The sequence below is a fragment of the Rissa tridactyla genome, chromosome 2 (genome assembly GCF_028500815.1).
Source record: "Rissa tridactyla isolate bRisTri1 chromosome 2, bRisTri1.patW.cur.20221130, whole genome shotgun sequence".
NCBI lineage: Eukaryota > Metazoa > Chordata > Aves > Charadriiformes > Laridae > Rissa > Rissa tridactyla.
In genome coordinates, this window is record NC_071467.1 from 114057500 (window position 1) to 114077596 (window position 20097).

The 20097-nt window shown below is 46.2% G+C and overlaps 1 protein-coding gene across 1 annotated transcript; it reads right to left on the bottom strand.

Annotated features, from left to right (window-relative positions):
- Positions 1-6364: 6364 nt before the first annotated feature.
- LSM5 (LSM5 homolog, U6 small nuclear RNA and mRNA degradation associated) lies at positions 6365-10137 on the bottom strand. The gene is made up of 5 exons (XM_054193016.1): positions 10012-10137; positions 9416-9511; positions 9158-9185; positions 8435-8507; positions 6365-6689 (listed from the first exon to the last, which is right to left on the bottom strand). The coding sequence occupies exons 1-5, from the start codon at positions 10055-10057 to the stop codon at positions 6657-6659; spliced, it is 276 nt and encodes a 91-aa protein (XP_054048991.1). The 5' UTR covers positions 10058-10137; the 3' UTR covers positions 6365-6656.
- Between the last annotated feature and the right edge of the window lie 9960 nt (positions 10138-20097).

Consider the following 20097-nt stretch of genomic DNA (forward strand, 5'->3'; position numbering starts at 1 on the left):
TGATAGGGGTTGGAAGGGACCATGAGAGACCATCTAGTACAACCACCCCTACCAAAGTAGGTTCACCTAGAGCAGGTTGGACAGGAACATGTCCACGCGGGTGTCCTGGTTTGAGTGACACAGGATTAATCTCTCTTTCAGTAATTTTACTTTTCAGTAAGGTCTCTTCTAATGCTTGGGAAAACTGCATTTTTAGAAGACTCTAGTATCTACATATGAGAAAATATTTCCTTTATAGCCAGCTATGGTATGTGGCTTTCAAGGTCTCAGTGTTTTCAAGCCCAGCCAGAGGCAGGGATGAGAAGGAGCGAGACCTGGGCACTTGACCCAAGCTGGCTGACAGGATTATTTCATACCATTAATGTCACATTCAATATAAATTAAAAAGTTTGCTGAGGAGTTTCTCTCATCTACAATGGCTGCAATCCTGAGAATTTCTTGCCCTGGCACCAGACCCCCAAGGCCTTCCCTTCCTCCCGAAGCCGTAGCGCTCGCAGTGTCCGGCATTTGCTGTCCACCGCTGGCAGTGCACAGCTTTCTGCTGATAGAATCGCCTGAGTATAATCCTTGTATATTTTATATTGGTATGGGGATCAATATTGGTTCTTTAGTATTATTAATGTTAATTGTCTAGTCTTATTCTAGTAAATCTGTTTATATTTCAACCCTTGGGTTTCTTTACTTGTTTTTCCCGATTCCCCTTTCTGGGTGGGGAGGGGTCACCGGGTAACAAAAAAATTGTCTAAATGACAATAAATTTTTGTGGGTTCTTCAAACCGTAACAAATTTGGCGCTCAACGTGGTATTTTGCACATAATTCAAATAATACTGGAGAACCATAGGCTTTTGAGAGTTTTGAAGGGTTGAAGTTTTAAGCAGATTTGATTGGATTTGTTGAGCAGTCATTATGATTCTGTTGGAGTGGTTTGAAGGAACTATAGCCAGAGTCCTCTGGTAGCTCTGTGTAGACTTATGTTGGGAGCCGTGGGAGAGTTCATTGCCATTTCTCACTGGTTTAGGGCAATTTATCGCTTCTAGATCTGGAGTTAAAGCAATCGCCTCGTTATTTTGTGCGGCGGTATTTCGCTATGTTATCGGGTCTTTTGTAATTTTTTCGGTTTTTATCACTTACATGACGGCATCTCGCGAATCGCCGCGGCCGGACTCGTCTCGGGACGGCGTGAGCCCTCTGCCGGGCATTGTGTATAATTACACCTTGGGTTACATCACTGGCTAATTAGCAAGTGGGGGGGGGACGTTTCTTGAGGATTTGTATGTTCCGGTGGCGTCAATATCAACAGTTTTTGAGAGTTTGGAATACCCTGGGGATGTTTCGACCACGGTGCCGGTGTTGTTAAGTTTTGCGGACTTGCTCTTCTCCATTGTCTGGATCTGCTGTAGAGAGAAACATCCAGTAGCAACCTCGCCGGCCCCCATGACGTACATTGATCGTGCACAGACCCCACAGGCCTCCACAACTAACATTGATCCTATCCAGGCTTTGCTGGCTCCCATGACAGGACCCAGAGCTGTAACGAGTACTAAACCTACTCCCATCTTGGTGATGGATGATGCAGATGACCTGCAGACTCAATCAGTGCCAGTATCATTCAGTCCCAGTATCATTCAGTCCCGTACAGAAGAGGAAACATGCAGTAAGAGCAGATGCGACGGTCAACCAGGGACATCACACACCGAAGAAGCTGAGGTAACCGCTCAATCATTAACTCTAAGCAAGCTACGAGATATATGTAAGGATTACAGCCATGATGAAGGCAAGCAAGTGGTTACTTGGCTGCTCTGATGCTGGGATACTGGAGACAATGGTTGGATTTACATGGTAGAGAAGCCAAGCAGTTGGGACCATTGGCTAAAGAATCAGGTACTGGCAGGGCCCTTGGAAGAATACCACAGTCCCTCACACTCTGGAGGTGACTCCTGTTAAGCATGAAGAGCAGCTATCTCTTTAGGGACAACATCATATGCCACCCAGGCAAGTGGACGACTATTGAGAGAGGTGTTAAGAATCTAAGGGAAATAGCTGTGCAGGAGATTATTTTTACCAATTTGGACAACTCACAGACACCACTAGATCCAGATGCACCAAAAATTACCAGACCCATTTGGCGCAAGTTGGTACTGAGCATACCACAGCATATGCTAATATATTAGCATTATTTAGCTGAAAAGATGATGAGGCACCGATGGTGAGCGACATGGATGCTTGAACGCAGCAATATGCAGATAATCTCCTTTCTACTCCACAGACTGGTGTCTCAACAGGGGAGAAATCATTTGACAAGGCCGGCGCCTCAGTTGAGGAAAAACCATTTGACAAATCTGTGGTACTGCTTGGCAAGGTGTTGGACAAATGATTAGACAGTGAATCTCTGCAGGCTGATGTCTCAGCCGTGGAAAAATTGTCTGCCAAATCTAGGTGACAGCTCAATGAGATGTCAGCAAAACTGCAGAGAGTTTCTCCACAGGCTGATGTCTCAGCTGTGGGAAAAGCATCCGATAACTCCATGGGATTGTTGCGTGGTGTGCTCAACAAAATATCCCAGCTAGTGAACAGTGTGAATTCCCAACTTGTACTGACAGGCGTTTCAGCCAGTAAGAAAAAGCACTCCCCTGTGAAAACCCGTTCAAGAGAAATGATACCATGACACATCCTGTGGTCTACTCTGAGCGATCACAGAGAAAACATGAGTAAGTGGGATGAAAACGTACTTCGGCTTTACAGGCACACGTATGTGAGTTCCAGAGTAGAACACCCCAAAGCGGGGGTTCTTTCAGGAGAAGTGCTGCTCCAGTTTCCAGTGGATGGTCCCCCAGAAGGCACAGATGGGCTTCGGATTTATGACATGTGACAGTCAGGGATGGAAGTGAGGGGCACTGTAGTTGAAAGTAGGGGGGCCTGGCGTCCAGCCAGGAGGAGGAGAGGGATAATCAAGTTTACTGGACTGTGAGGTTTTGATGGCCTGGCACATCAGAATCACAAACGTATAGGTGGTGGACACTGGTGCACAGTACCTAATGCCATCGAGTCATAGAGGGGCAGAATACATCATTATTGCTGGAGTGACACAAGGATCTCAAGAACCGATTGTACTGGAGTGATGTGAGCCTAACTGGAAATAAATGGGAAAAGTTCCTGTCAAACTGAAAACTGTCAGCCGAGCTGGTATGCTTCCACAGGGACCTTACCCCCTTCTACAGTAGGTTAAAGCTCTGACTAAGCATAACCAGCTCAGAAATTGTCCTCAAGTCTCAAGTATCTTTCATAAAGCAAATGCTTCATTCTTCAAAACTCTTTTAGCAAATGTTAGTAATGCTGCACCACAGACTCAGACAGTCACACATGTTCTTCCCCAGGCTGTTATGCAAGTTAGTATTTTAAAAATCAAAATCGTAACTGTGCACTTGATACAGATTTTCCCCTTTTTAAAGTCTGATAATAGGGAAAAGCTGCAAGTACTACAAAACCAGACAGACCTGCTTGCTCTTGACAAAGAGGAAAAGATTAAGCATTATTAAAAAATAAGACTATTGCCTGTCTTTAAGTATCCATAAAGCTATGAACGTGAACTGTATGATGACTTGTTAGCATCAATATTTGAATACAGGCATGCAAAATATCCATCAATTGAATTCCAAACTCTATGAATTAATTGCGGGGCAATTCCCTAAGGATAAAACATTTATTAAAAGCCAACAGTAAGCCAGAAATCTCTTTCCATTTCATGGTAAAAAAATACAGTGAATCTTGAAAAAAGGAATAGATATTAGACAGGGAAACCCTATATAGTTACAGGGCAAGCAACAAAACACTTAAGTGTTTTGATTTGGGTTTTTTTATTTATTTCATCAGAATTGTTAGACAAACATGGAAACATTTGCAACAGCAATACTTGTGTCAGTTTAAAATCTTGCTAACACTGAAATACAGGTCAGCAAAAACCAAGGATGTGGGGAGGGCACTTTAGGTCTTACTATTTTCACACACGCTCACACACATATATATTCACTCCACAGCTCCAAACAGCTATCTTAACTATGTCTGCAAGTAAACCGAAATAGTAGGCAGAAAGTAAAGGAACCATGTCCATACTAAGCCATGTAGTAAAATTAAAGATGACTGCAACCAGTGCCATCATAAAGAAGGAAAAAAACCAAAACTGAACAAACCAAACAAAAAACTGAATCATCACTGTGCACGTGATAAGCATGAAGTAATTTAAACCAGAGACTACCCTGTTCTAATCTTTAAACATCATTAACTTTTACATATTTTTAAAGCCTACGGTTATTATTTTAAATTACCTACTTGTAGTAGCACCCTAAGTAGCATTCTGGAGAACACCACAGCATCCATAACTTCTACAGAACAGTGCAGTATGATTAAGCACTAGATTTCTAGGGGAGGAAAAAAAAAAACCAAAAACAAACCACCGCTATTCACTTATTCAATTGAAAAGCTTTACCTGCACTCCCAAAGCAACAGGCTAAAGAATATTGAATGCAAAGGAACCAGACACATCCAGAATACTTCAAATTCTCAGTTCAAAGTTACAAATCTTGCCTTTCATATTATAAAGGATTATCAGCATTTGGATGCACAGAAACTATCCCTAGAGTGATGTCTGCAGACCTCTGAGTCATGAATTAAAATGTCTTCCTAAAAGATAATAGTCTTAGCACTTCCTCTGGAGGGAGTAAAAAAAATACAACCAGAGAAGTAGGAAGTGAGGCAATATCAAGCTTTTTTTCCCCAGAGATAACAAAATCCAGAGAAAACAAGATGTTTGCGCTGACAGAATAAAAAACCCAAAAGAAACAAAATAATTTACCTTGCCCTTTGAAAAGTTGCTTTTGAGTCAAGATCTGCTCTTTTTCTCTGCCAAGCATTAAACCTTTCTTCTGTTTAAGACTCTTTTCAAAATACTGAGTGAAGTAGAAATTAAGTACACAAACTGGAACACATATAGAATCTTATTCAAAAATACCCCAACACAACAGTACTACACCGGCTAAAAATGTTTGAAGTGTTCTGATGAAAATGCTTGACTTATTTCTAGGAAATAAAGTGTTTGGTGCCAAAACTGACAGATGATATTCCAATCAAATGTAAGTTTAAAAAATTATTCTTTTTTTTAATTGATATCATGAAAAAAGCTGGAGAAGGATGTGGGAACAGAAATGAAAAACCATTCAGTGAGTCAATGGTATAGCTTGTCACCATGCAATCTAAATATTATATATATATTCAGAACAAGCGAGTCAAAAGGAGCACACTCCCTGGGAGAGGGGAGGGAGTCTCTTTCCCTTTCGATAGGCTAAGGCAAGAAGTTCTCACTGTATTTCGAGCTAAGACGCAGCTAGCAGAAGGCAGCTTTGCTGTCAGATAAAGCAACACTAAAGGATCTAGTACAACTTCTTTGCAGTCTCGTCCTCCTGAGCCCCTTTCTTCAACTCTTCTTTCTTCTTCTGATGACATGAAGGCAAAGCATGTCCTTCCCTGTGAGCCCATACTCTACCCTGCTCGTCTACAGTAACAGCACAATGTCCAAAGACATTTACACATAGAAACCAGTTGAGTAGCACATTATAGAGGCAAAAGCTGCAGTGGACATGATTTAGAATCAGTTATTTTCTTATTCCATCATGACAAAACTAGCAACTTTATAGAGATTCTCCTGAAGTAGCAGTTGCTCCAAATATCTGCCAAGTTTTTATATCACAGGAGAACAGATGCAGCCAAAAGAACATTTACTCTAAAACCACTACTCAGAACTACCCAAGCAGTTATGGGCAGCTCACAATTTAATTGAGTATACACAGCACCACATAGTGGTGAAAGCAGAGTCACCACTGACACGAATGAGAAGTTTTAAGGCCACCGGTTTTTTTTGGCTTTTTTTTTTTTACCCCCTCAACAAGAACTAGGTCTCGTCTGTCTGTCCACGCTTGCCAAATACCATTACAGTGCCTTTTCTGTAAGAAAGTATATCTACCAAGCAAAAGAATTTCAAGACACCTGAACCTCAAGGCCAGCAGAACCACAGGCTGCTGAGCATCAAACAGACTGCATCCACTTCAAAGTGCTTTCAGAATTCTACAGCACCCTACCACATGGTTTCTGGTGACACAGCCTGAAGCAGTGTTTAAACAAATGATCCAGCTTAGTATCTGCCTGTACTCCAAGGAATAGCTCACAACTCGTAGACTTAGGCCATAAACAAATACAACAGATGTAGAAAAACTGAAGACTGACAGCAACTGAAACATAACTATTACTTTTCCGTTCCATCAACCAGTTATAAAAATATCTAATATGTACACTTACATAACAGAACGCAGTAACTAATAAAAAGAAAGCCTTTTATTCAGAACAGATTAGTGCATCTTTACAAAAAAGTCATTATTTCAACTTACAAAGTCAGCATTATCATTAGCAATGCACCTTTCCTAGAGAGGAAATCCTTGTCTTTTATCAAATGTCAACTCCAAGAGCATGTAAACAAAACAAACAACCCACCCACACCAAAACCCACCCACACCCATACCCCAAAAGCTCTATTTAGATTTTTTTTTATATATATACACACACATATATATATAAAAAACATGTCTTCATAGATGACAACTGTATCAATTTATACTTCCGGTCCTTCTCCTCCAGGAACCAGCTATAAAAGAATAAAACAACTTTGCGTTAGTACCAACCCATAAGTGACAGTTGTTGTTTTACAACATTTTAGTACATGGAGTCTTCATGGTAGACCACAAAAGTAGTTTTTAGATTCAATATTATCTTCCTCTCCCAACAGAGGAAGTCAGTTACTGCCAGAGAATCACATGTCAAAAGCAATCTCCAAAATACAAAGAATGTTTAACAAAACACAAAGAAATTCCTAGATAACACACATTCACTTCAAGGAAACAATTCTGTCTAGAAACACTACAGCTCATTTTCAAAAGGACAAAGAACATGCTTCCTTTCAAGAAGAGTTTCTCCAATTGCTGTTTCTTCCCCAGACTGTCGCTATACTGGGAAGTTGGTTTCCTCTTTCCAACTTCTATTGCTAAGCAGAGCCCCAAAACTAATAAAGAGCCTGAACCCTTCTACAGGCAGCAGGGCATAAGTCAGTACAGCATTCTCCCATGAAGAAAGTAAAGAACTGAACAACAGAAAAATAAATACAAAAGAACAAACATGAATAAGGGAAAAAGAGAAGAGGATGACCATTCATTTTACTGATATATCCTTAATAATTAGCTGAGCACTTCTAAAGACAAAAAGCTTTGCTGCTTTTGGGAACAAAGTAAGAAAAAGTCTAAAGCAGAGTCTTCCTTGATGTGGGAAGATGTGTCCCTAAAAGAGACATAAGATCTAATACGGAAATTTATCTATGTGTTGCTGAAAAATTGCACACTAAGAATCACCAGCTTCTGCTTCAAGGGCAGCATACCACGAGTTTAACTGGTCAGAACATGCACTATCCTTTAAGGATGCAGAAGAATAACCAAAGCAGAAAAAGGCTTTAAAATTAAGTCAAGATGGCACTTGCTCAGACACACAGTGAGGAAGTGCAAGGTAGGTAAGACAGCAAAATGGAGATTATTCCTCATTCACACAGAGCCAACTTAGACTCAAAGTCTTCCTCTTCTCTTCCCACAAAATTAGGAATGTCCTTGTGTAGGAAGTCCAGACTTCGTAGACATCTATGCAGACAAGCAAAGAACTACTGTGGGTCTGCTTTTGTGGTATTTAGGAAGTTGCAGAATTCAGCTTAGGGATGAATAATCACAATATTTAATTACTGTTTCAGTACTCATCTGCTTACATCAGCACATGATAAACTAAAAATCAATACTGCTTCTGATTTGGTATAATCCAACAGACCTCCAGATTTTTTTTTCAGAGCACAGAAAGGTACAACTCTCTGGGTATCACATGGTATCATAATCACCAAATGACTCGATGAGCTTGTAAGCATCCAAACTGCTGCAAGCACATTTATACATACAATAATGGATGAAATGTAGATGCATTCCACCTACATACTTATACAGGCAAACATTCATGAGTTAAAAGCCACGGTACAAACCAGCCTACGGAGTGGGCAAAGCAACCAGTGATTTCTTTCACACCTGAACATCAGAGAAGCATTCACCAAAATAAAGTTAGGGCCATGCTCTTTTTGTGTTGTGTTTTGTTGTTTTGGTTTTTTTTATAACTGTAACATGTACCAAGTAAGGCAATCAGATCACTTTTCCAGCAACATCCATACATGCCCTGGAAGCTACTTGAAAGTACTGTATGTAATGGAACTGTCTGGAAAACTCAGTTTGAAGGAGTTGAGTACAATTACTGATCGACTTACAGGTACAGAAATTAAATGCATGCAGCCTTTTAACAACGATGACTTACCATTGTTATGTTATTTCCGTTTAGCAAAATCTGGTCTAGCTTTGTGATTCTTCTGCCCTCAGGTGTAATCTCACTAAAGCAGCATTAGAAAAAATAAGTAAGAACACATAACCAGGGACAATGATTCCAGTTTCCACTACAGAAGTGACATAAATCTCTGCATTAAGATGATATTTGTTGGAACTAACAAATAAATTAGCCACTGATGTGTAACCTTGATAAATTGACCACCTGGGTGAATAAAGCTACCTGGCAACTAGAAAAATCCGTTGTACTTTTCTGCTCAGTACATAAAGATACAGATTCACCCTCTAAACCTTGGCAACTCCTTGAATACTGACAATACTCAAAATAGGTTTCAAATAGCAACATGGCATGACAAAGTAGTAAATATTTATCGTTAAGTACACTAACTTTTAAAATCTTTGCCTAGACCTTAAAGAAACGCAAAAGCAAACAAACGCCTGCAAAATTCAACACACAACCCATACAAAATTAAGCCTACAAATTAGGAAACTTATTACAAGTACAAATCACATAACAGCTACTCTATGACATGGCTGTCCTGAATAGATCGTCCTCTATAGTTTAAGTCCAAAGTACAAACTATTCAGCCGGCGTGTATTCCAAAAACGTAAAACCACTTTGCTTACAGATCTTACACAGTATTTTCCTCAAGAAAACAAACATTAAATAGCAACAAGAGGCAGAAATAATACTTACAATTCTGTAACATCTTCTAATACCATATCTGAAAATCCAGTTTCAAGGAAAATAAGGCTCAGAATTTTAAAGTCAAAATATTTGAAGTTATTTTCACTTTAGAATGAACTGTGATTTTATCTGTAAAATAAAAGTATCAGAACAATATATATCCATACAAAAAGATTCCACCCAGTGACCTCGAACCTGTCAAAACCAATAAATGGACTGAGCCGAAGCGTAAAGCGGACAGCCTTAAACTTTTCCATCAAAGGATACTGACAAAGTCATCAAACCCTAGAAGCGTTCCAACAATTTCTTTATCGCTCTTCATCACAATATGAATGCGCGAACCTATGCATTTGTCCACAAGTTCTGCAAATAAATACATAAATAAATAAATCGAAAGGCAGGAAGGATTGCTTTAGAGAACATATGTTTTCCGAACAAAAAGCCCTGGCGTTGCGACGGCAAACAAGTAATTGCCGCGGCTGATTGAGGGGGCCGGGAGGCCGCCCCGTCCTGCCCGCACCCCCGGCCCCTCAGGATTTCTCCTTTGTCGGCCGATAGCGCCGGACACAGCGGCCACTCCGCCCGGAGCAAAGCCGGGGCGCAGCCAGGCCCCCCCCACACGCCGCTTCCCCTCACACACACTCCCAGCCCGGCCGAGGAAAACCCCGCCTGGCGTGAGGGAGCCGCCCGCCCTCACACTCCGCCGACCGCATTCAAGCTTCCCGCCACCCAGCGCTGCCCGCAAACGGCCTCTCCCTCCTTCCCTCCCAGCCCGCCACCCACAGGAACGGTCTCCCCCCGCCCGGCTCCGGGCCTGGGCCCCCGGGAGAGCGCGGAAACACCGCGGCGGCGGTGGCAGTTACCGAGCGGCAGTAGCTGAGAGGGGTTGGTGGTCGCGTTAGCCGCCATCTTGGACCCAGACTTGACCAATCGCTGCCGCCTCCCGCGGAAAGGTGGCCCGGCAGCCCCGACGAGCGGATGCCAGAGCCGTCGCTCCGCCCCTCCGCTCCGGACCCGCCTCCCGGTCCCGCCCCTCTCCCGTTTTCCCACGAATGCCGAGAGCGAGCCGGAGCGGCGACTGCTGAGTGCCTCCGGGTGGGGATTTAAAGGAAAAACCCTTTTTTCGCCCGCCCTGCGAACAAATCTGCTTTTTGCCTGGAGGATTTTATGTGCTGTGTCAGCTATTTTATGTGCCGATTTTTTTCTTTTTTTCTTTTTCCCCAGATTTGTTCATTGATTCCCAAGGGGGCTGTTGCAAGAAGGATTTTTGGAAGCCCTGTTGCATATGCCCCGTTGGCTTGGAGCACAAAACCCACCAGCTGTGCAAACAGGCTTTGCTTGCTTAATCACAGAATCACAGAATGGTTTGGGTCAGAAGGGACCTTAAAGATCATCCAGTTCCACCCCCCTGCCATGGGCAGGGACACCTCCCACTAGACCAGGCTGCTCAAAGCCCCATCCAGCCTGGCCTTGAACACTTCCAGGGATGGGGCATCCACAACTTTCCTGGGCAAACTGTTGCAGTGCCTCACCACCCTCACAGTAAAGAACTTCTTCCTAATATCTCATGTAAATCTCCCCTGTTCCAGTTTAGAACCCTTACCCCTCATCCTATCACTACAGCCACTAACGCCACAGCATTAATTAAAAGTGGTATTTCAACTAATAGAGTCACTAAACATTTTGTGACGGGGCAGAGTCCAGAAGAATCGAACCGGAACAAACTGCCCCCTGCCTCGGAGGGCGCTGCTGCCTCCAGAAATGCAGGTGCCTTTGGAAGGACGGGCATCACAGGGCTGCTAGTTTGACTGTGGAACGTGGTGAGCTCCCAGGTAACTCCAAATGCTTGGAATATCTGTTCCTGAAGTGAAATACAACCTTTGAAATCAGCAGATGCTGCTGCACCCCAGCTGGGAACCACACGGGAATGCTTTGCCGCGACCAGAGCGGAGAGATGCAGCGCTGGACCTGACTTGGGGCCGGCGTGTCCCCCTTGAGCAGATGGTGTATGAAGTGACGGGCCGGGTGGTGACAGTGGCCACGCGAGCCGGGCAGGACACATGAACAACCACAAAAACACGGATGAAATGTGAAAAAGCAAATTTATTTCTGTTACCTTGCCAACCGGGGGACCCCCGAAGCAGCAGCCAAGAGGGACAGAGGCACACAAGCAGGGACACAGGCACCGCGGAGCTCGGTTCGTGACAGAGTATCCCCGACCCTCCTCTTTTCACCTGTTTTATCAGATTCGTGCCAGCGTAGTTTACCACTGTGCTTTGATCAGTCACACAGCAGTGCAGGAATGTCAAGCATGTTCGATAGGGTGCCTTTAAGTCTGTCTCAGGCCTATATTATCTAAACACAGATGTTCTACTTGTCAAGCACACAAGGATAAACAATTAGTATGATATATGTGTTTTTCTACACCCCAGCTGCAAGTCACTTGAGCATGTCTATAATCCTCCTCACCAATCTTCTGTTATTACCCCACAGACTACTAAAAACACTTACGTAGGAGTCCAGAAGAGTTCTTTTTTAGATACCTCTCTGGTAGTGATAAGAGGAGTCACCTAAGGAAAGAGGAAGAGCAAAGACAGCCCTTCGCTATATGTAGTCGTTCATAATTTTGTCCATTTATGTAAAACACACGATTTTGATTTAGTAGAAGTTTCTACATGCTCCTGGGGTTCGACAGGACAGAAGTGAATTGAGCCCTATGGAGGAGAGTTTTTCTTGCCTGAAAGAAATTCTGGAATTGGGTTCACTGTGATCCAACAAAAGAAGTGCTAACCATAATTACTATTTATTTTCTTCTTAGTCTTTCATGACTTATGTGCCTCTAACTGAATAGCAGTTAAGAGTTCTTGAGTGGATTGGCTTGTTTACTTTCACTCGTACTTTAAATTTAAAAATGTCTATGGGAAAAATGAGGAAATAACTAAAAAAATACAAAAGAAAAAAAGGTATGGAACACTAAAAACATTGATGCAATAAACAATAAAATCCAGAGCCAGAAACAGTGAGATTAGAAACCAACCATTCCACAGGCATAGCCCATCTGATTTTAGATAAATTCCCCATTTGTCTTCTCAGGCTTTTTTCAGTTTTCACTTTTCAGCTCCTCATTTTCCTCTCTGTGGATAGACAGGTTCTAGTTATGAGAACACAGAAGAACTTTAACACAAAGTTAAAGAAAAAGGCAAGTCTGTTGATTTCTGTCTGAATACTTTATTTTACAATCTTTGTATGCCATAGCAAGTTTGGGAGTCTCAACACGATTCACAGGGAAAAAAAAGTACAAAAAAAAGGGGGTTTTACAATATGTTGTCATTGTCTTCATACCGTCTCAGCTGTAATGGCTCTAGCCCACAAGAAAGTTCTACGTTTTACGCCTTCCAAAAGAGAGTTTGCTGCTACTGTGCACCTGGGGAGAAGTACTTTGAAGATATTACACTCCTAACCTACCTGAGAATGCCCATCATCCTTCTCTGATGAAAAAATGTGCTCTAAATGGCCCAGGAAATTTGAGTGTGAACAGAGGGAAATGTGGGGAAACAACATGAATGTCAGAGAAATTCTTCAACTCAGTCATGAAAGCACTTGTGCGTAAATTGATACTAGAGAAGCCTGCCACAGAAATGGAAATACTTGCAGGTGAGAGAGTTACACAGAAATCCCTGTAAGCTCCCTGGCTGGTTGTTGGAGGAAGTAGATGGTCCCTTTACTACTGTACTACCTGACGTGGCACAAGAATCCCCATCTCCTCTTGATGCTGTGAGGCTTTGAGTCTATTACATTGGGGTAAACCTCAGGCCCTGTGTCCCCACCAGGCAGCCTATACATAATCTCACCTCACCTGGGGCAAGGCCCAGTTTTTCTACGCTCAGTCTCCTGAGCAGTTCTGCAGATCCTCCTTGACCTTGTCCAGTGGGTGACCACTGTCTCACGTACCCTGTCAAGGACTTGACTGTCTTCCAAACTGTTCTTGACTTAAACATACGCGTTTCCAACTGTGTTGTGGAAAAGAAGAGGAGCGTGGGTAGTGGGGAAAAGTGCTGTGTGTGTCCTGGACTGCTTACGTGGCTGGTCACTTTTGTTTGCTTGGGACCATTGTTCCGTAAAATAACAGCAGCTGATCTTGACCCCCTTCTCTGTACACCGGTGGACAACGACCTTTCAAACTTGGTGTCACAGGCGTGGGGTGGATTGTTGTAAACAAAGGTATACTCCTGTGGAATCCCAACATTTGTCCTAAAGATCTTCACAGTACTTTGCCTTTTTCAGGTAAGGGTGATGCTTGCTTTCTCCCAAGTAGTGTCTGAGTTGCCTGTCTGTGTGGGTGTGTGTTTGTGTGGACCGTGTTTAAAGACCAGTCTCCCTGTCTTGCCTGACCATAGGTTTTCTTCCTGGCATGCAAAGGAAACGTAAGCTCAGGAAAGAAAGAGCTGAGACCTTACTTCTCTAGACGAGCCTGAATATGATCTTTGAGGGGGAAGAATGGCCTTTAAGACTTCTTCCCTTCCTGAATTGGATATTAAAAAGAAATTCTTCACTGTGAGGGTGGTGAGGCAGTGGAAGAGGCTGCCCAGGGAGGTTGCGGATGCCCCGTCCCTGGGAGTGTTCAAGGCCAGGCTGGATGGGGCTTTGAGCAGCCTGGTCTAGTGGGAGGTGTCCCTGCCCAAGGCACGGGAATTGCAATTAGATGATCTTTAAGGTCCCTTCCAAGCTGAACCATTCTACGATCCTATGATTCTATGTCCTCCTCCTGTCATTTGAGAGCTTCAAGTACTTGAGCTCCAGAAGGTAACGCTTGCTGTGATCTGCAGAAATCAGCACCTAACAGGGCCTGAACAATCCGCACACGTGGCCTTTTTCACTTATGCCTGGGGAGCGTGTGAGGGCTGACGGGGAACGTCTCCAAGCAGAATTGTTGGCAAGTTAGACTTGACTTTGTTTGCAGAATTGGGAGGTGTCTGAGGAACAAGCAGGTTTAGTGTGCCCTTTTTATCAAGTCTTTTGAGAACTGCCTACGTTTCCACGTCTCCTGCACCCTCAATTGTAGCACTTGTTTCCAAGAGGGAAATACTGAAGTCGCTCTCTTCAGAAGGCATCTTAAGGGGAACGCTTCTAGCCTCTCCTAGTCGAGACGAGAACTAGCCATGGACAGCAACTCCCAAGCGCCTTCCTGTCCTCACTGAAAACCTCACCTTCCGTCCCCAAGGACCTCAGTGGCCCTCCAATGGACTCCTTCCATTGCCACTGCACAGCAGACAGGAAGACGCAGGCACTCTCCTCCCCTCTGCCCCTATCTGCTACTGTCAGCTGGAGGGGCACTGCCAGTCAATTCAGGGAGCTGTGTGGCTGGAGAGTAAAGGAGACCAGACAATCCTCCCAGGACAATATAGCCACCATCCCATTGAAGAGACCCCAGGAAAGGCATGAGTAGGGGCCTGGAGCCCAGGGAACGCAAAGTGAGCAGCGTTTACCTCTGACAAGAAAAATGGACCACTGGAAAGGGGCCATTAGCACTCTTGTCCCTCCTCCTGCATAAACATTTTGGTAACTTTCAGGACATGAGCCCCAACACCCAATCCAGCAGTGTTAGGGTCACCATCATGGGGGAAAAGTAATGGGCCACCATCACAGCAACAGCAGTGGAACTCCTGATGTCACCAGCCACCTCAACACCTTCCCTTCCAGGGACCTATAAAAGCAGGGACACCGGCCAGTAGCTCACAACACGCTGAGCAGCCAGAGATTCTGACCCCAAGCACTCTTGGTAGTGGAGGACGCAGACAAGTAAGTCAAGTGCCCACATGGAGTGCAACGAGCAAGAAGAGATTCAATGGAACCACTGAAGATGCCTCCGCCTCCCATCAATCGCAAGAGGGCTGACAGCAGCAGAAACACCCATGGCAGGCAAACTAAGCCCGTGGACGTAGACCCACCACTGAAAAGCGAGGAGGCAATGGAGGTAGATCCACCCGCAGACGAGGAAGAGCCAATGGAGGTGGATCCAGCTCCCACACGGCTAATGGGGCATTACAACACCATGGCCAAGGTGCCACCAGCACCATGGATCCCAAAGTGCCGCAGGAGAGACAGGGCCTCTCAAGGACCCTCCAAACAGCCACCTCCCAGCAAGCAGTGACAGCCCAGAGCAAATGCTGGATGTAAGTAACTCATCCAGCAGTAACTCATCTTCCTCAGACGAGGAAGAGCCAATGGAGGTGGATCCAGCTCCCACATGGCTAATGGGGTACTACACCGCCACGGCCAACGTGCCACCAGCACCATGGATCCCAAAGTGCCGCAGGAGAGACAGGGCCTCTCAAGGACCCTCCAAACAGACACCTCCCAACAAGTGGCGCCACCCCCAGAGCTGACGCTAGCCATAGGTGGACCATCCACAATGCCACCTGGCATGCACATCAGGAAGGTCACCCAGCTGTCAAGCCACAAATGAGCCCAGAAAGTCGAGAACCCACATGGAGTGCAACGAGCAAGAAGAGGTTCATTGGAACCACTGAAGATGCCTCCACATCCCAACAATCGCAAGAGGGCTGACAGCAGCAGAAACACCCATGGCAGGCAAGCCAAGCCCATGGACGTCGACCCACCACTGAAAAGCGAGGAGGCAATGGAGGTAGATCCACCCGCAGACAAGGAAGAGCCAATGGAGGTGGATCCAGCTCCTGCAGGGCTGATGGGGCACTACACCGCCATGGCCAAGGTGCCACCAGCACCATGGATCCCAAAGCACTGCAGGACTGCCAGGGACTCTCAGGGACCCTCCAAACAGCCACCTCCCAGCAAGCAGTGACATCCCCGAGCAAATGCTGGCTCTAAGTGGGATATCCACAATGCTCATCAGGAAAGTCACCCAGCTGTCAAGCCGCACATGAGCCCTGCGTTCCCACATGCCGCCCCTCCTGAAGTGAGGCTAGCTGCTCTGCTCTGAGCACTGAAGAAGAGGCGAGGAGAGGGGCTGCAGTATTCTAGCCAGCACCACCATGGCTCCAGAAAGAGTCCCTTGGAGACCACTGAAGGGTCAGTGAGGCCAACACTCAGGCACCACAGTCTGAGCCACAGCAGCAGAACTCTTGATGTCACCAGCCACCTCAACACCTTCCCTTCCAGGGACCTATAAAAGCAGGGACACTGGCCAGTAGCTCACAACTCACTGAGCAGCCAGAGATTCTGACACCACGCACTCTTTGTAGTGCAGGACGCGGCCAAGCAAGTCGAGAACCCACATGGAGTGCAACGAGCAAGAAGAGGTTCATTGGAACCACTGAAGATGCCTCCATATCCCAACAATCGCTGTTGGGGCTGACAGCAGCAAAAGAGGGCTGACAGCAGCAGAAACACCCATGGCAGGCAAACTAAGCCCGTGGACGCAGACCCACCACTGAAAAGCGAGGAGGCAATGGAGGTAGATCCACCCGCAGACAAGGAAGAGCCAATGGAGGTGGATCCAGCTCCCACATGGCTAATGGGGTACTACACTGCCACGGCCAACGTGCCACCAGCACCATGGATCCCAAAGCGCCGCAGGACTGCCGGGGACTCTCAGGGACCCTCCAAACAGCGACCTCCCAGCAAGCAGTGACACCCCAGAGCAAATGCTGGATGTAAGTGGAACACCCAGAATGCCACCTGGCACACACATCAGGAAGGTCACCCAGCTGTCAAGACAGAGACGAACCCAGAAAGATGAGTATCCACATGGAGTGCAACGAGCAAGAAGAGGTTCATTGGAACCACTGAAGATTCCTCCACATCCCAACAATCACAAGGGGGCTGACAGCAGCAGGAACACCCATGGCAGGCAAGCCAAGCCCATGGACGTCGACCCACCACTGAAAAGCGAGGAGGCAATGGAGGTAGATCCCCCCGCAGACGAGGAAGAGCCAATGGAGGTGGATCCAGCTCCCACATGGCTAATGGGGTACTACACCGCCACGGCCAACGTGCCACCAGCACCATGGATCCCAAAGTGCCGCAGGAGAGACAGGGCCTCTCAAGGACCCTCCAAACAGACACCTCCCAACAAGTGGCGCCACCCCCAGAGCTGACGCTAGCCATAGGTGGACCATCCACAATGCCACCTGGCATGCACATCAGGAAGGTCACCCAGCTGTCAAGCCACAAATGAACCCAGAAAGTCGAGAACCCACATGGAGTGCAACGAGCAAGAAGAGGTTCAATGGAACCACTGAAGATGCCTCCACATCCCAACAATCGCAAGAGGGCTGACAGCAGCAGAAACACCCATGGCAGGCAAGCCAAGCCCATGGACGTCGACCCACCACTGAAAAGCGAGGAGGCAATGGAGGTAGATCCACCCGCAGACAAGGAAGAGCCAATGGAGGTGGATCCAGCTCCTGCAGGGCTGATGGGGCACTACACCGCCATGGCCAAGGTGCCACCAGCACCATGGATCCCAAAGCACTGCAGGACTGCCAGGGACTCTCAGGGACCCTCCAAACAGCCACCTCCCAGCAAGCAGTGACATCCCCGAGCAAATGCTGGCTCTAAGTGGGATATCCACAATGCTCATCAGGAAAGTCACCCAGCTGTCAAGCCGCACATAAGCCCTGCGTTCCCACATGCCGCCCCTCCTGAAGTGAGGCTAGCTGCTCTGCTCTGAGCACTGAAGAAGAGGCGAGGAGAGGGGCTGCAGTATTCTAGCCAGCACCACCATGGCTCCAGAAGGAGTCCCTTGGAGACCACTGGAGACCACAAAGAGAGGCGAGGGGTTGTCATCTATTCAGGTAGGCACTGTGGCACTAGTAGGCATCTCTTGGAGTTCACTAGAGTATGTTGGAGATTGCTGGAGTCCCCTGGAATGCCAACAAGGTTCTTGAGACCTGGAAGTGAGGGATTTTTTCCTGAGGATGACAGCACCAGTGGGGGCTGGCTGTCCTCAGCTACGTCTCCCCTCAGCTATCAAACAGGTCAGTGACAATGAAAGCCTGACCTGCCCTGGCAGTGTGGAGAAAATAGAAACAGATCATGAAAGAAGATAGAGGCTGCTCTTCCTTTGGAGAAGCAAAAGACGTCAGTTCTGACAGGAGAAATCTGTGGCAAGATTAGAAAATGAAAGCCTATAAAGAAACAATAACACCCAATTTGAAACCTCAATAAAGCACAATTTTTTTGGAAAAAGCTCTCCTCTCTTAGTTTACACTTTTGAGACTACATGGACCTCCCCCCAGCCAATCCAGCCGTGTTTGGGCCACCATCATGGGCCACCACTCCTGGGGCACCATCCAAGCCACAGCAGCAGAACTCCTGTTGTCACCAGCCACCTCCCCGCTTTCCATTCCAGGGACCTATAAAAGCAGGGACCCCTGCTGCTGAGCAGCTAGTGATTCCAACATGAAGCATGCTTGGAAAGAGGAGGACATGGCAAACCAAGGCAAGTGGGATGAGACAGAGACCATTCCTTGGACCATCAACCATGTGCCCCCAACCCAAAAAAATGAAGCAGGCTGAGAAAAGTGATCTGGTGGAAGACCACAGACCACCTCCAGCAGGTGAGTGGTTGCTGGCACTAACCTGAGATCCCACCAAGCTCATGGAGGTCAAGCCCCACCGAATGGCATACAGCCCATGGACATGGATCCACCTGCAGAGGAGGAAGAGCCAATGAAGGTGGACTGGGCAGGGCTGACCAGGCACTACATCACAGAATGGGGTGCCTCTGGCCCCATGATGCCCAAAGTGGTGCAGGATCACCAGGGGCTCTCAGGTGCCTGCCAACAAGCCATCTACTATCAAACGGTGCCACCCCCAGAGACAATGCTAGTCGGAAGAGGAAGCCGTCCTGCAAGCTCAATACCAATATCACCCAGCCACTCTTTATCTATTAAGACCTATATGAGCCCATCTTTCCCAGAAGGGATGCCATCTCCTCTCTTCTGAGGCTTGAGGAAGATGTGAGGAGAGGTACTCACATCTTCTGGCTGGCTGTGCCATGGCACCAGGAATAGTCCCTTGAAGCCTGTTGGAGACCACTGGAGTCTGCAGGGACTCTGTTGGAGCATGTTGGAGACCACTGGAGAGCCACTGAGGTTCTTAGGACCTGGAGGTGGTGTTTTTTCATAGAATCATAGAATGGTTTAGGTTGGAAAAGACCTTGAAGATCATCAAGTCCAACTGTTAACCTAGTACTGCCAAGTCCACCACTAAGCCATGTCCCTAAGCACCACATCTATGTCTTTTAAATACCTCCAGGGATAGTAACTCAACCACTTCCCTGAGACTCTTGTTTCAATACTTGACAACCCTTTCAGTAAAGAAAGTTTTCCTAATAGCCAATCTAAACCTCCCCTGGTGCAACTTGAAGCTGTTTTCTCTTGTCGTATCACCTGTTACTTGGGAGAAGAGACCAACCCCCACCTTGCTACAACTTCCTTTCAGTTAGTTGTAGGGAGCGATGAGGTCTCCCCTCAGCCTCCATTTCTCCAGGCATTCAGTCTGAGGATGAGAAGGTCAGTGGGGGGTGGCTGTCCTCAGCTATCTCTTGCCTCAATTATCGAATGGGTGGGTGAAGATGAAGACAGAACAGCCCTCACAGCAGGCAGAGAGTAGAAACAGATCAACAAAGAAGGCAAATGCCACATCCCTGCAAACATTCAAGATGGAGAGAGAGCTCTTCCTTTAGAGAAGCGGACAACTTCAGTTCTGACAGGAAGAAGTTTTGGCAAGACTGGCCAATAAACAATTGAAAAAACAATAAAACCCAATAAAACTGAATGAAAAAGCCAATAAAACCCAATAAAAAAATCAAGAAAAAAAAACAATTGAAAAAACAAAAAAATCCTCTCCTCTCTTATTGGGCATTTTTGAGACTGCATGCGGACTCCTGTGTCCTGTTCTGGTCTCCCCAGAGCAGGAAAGACACTGACACATGCAGCGCAGGTCCAGCCCAGCACCTTCAA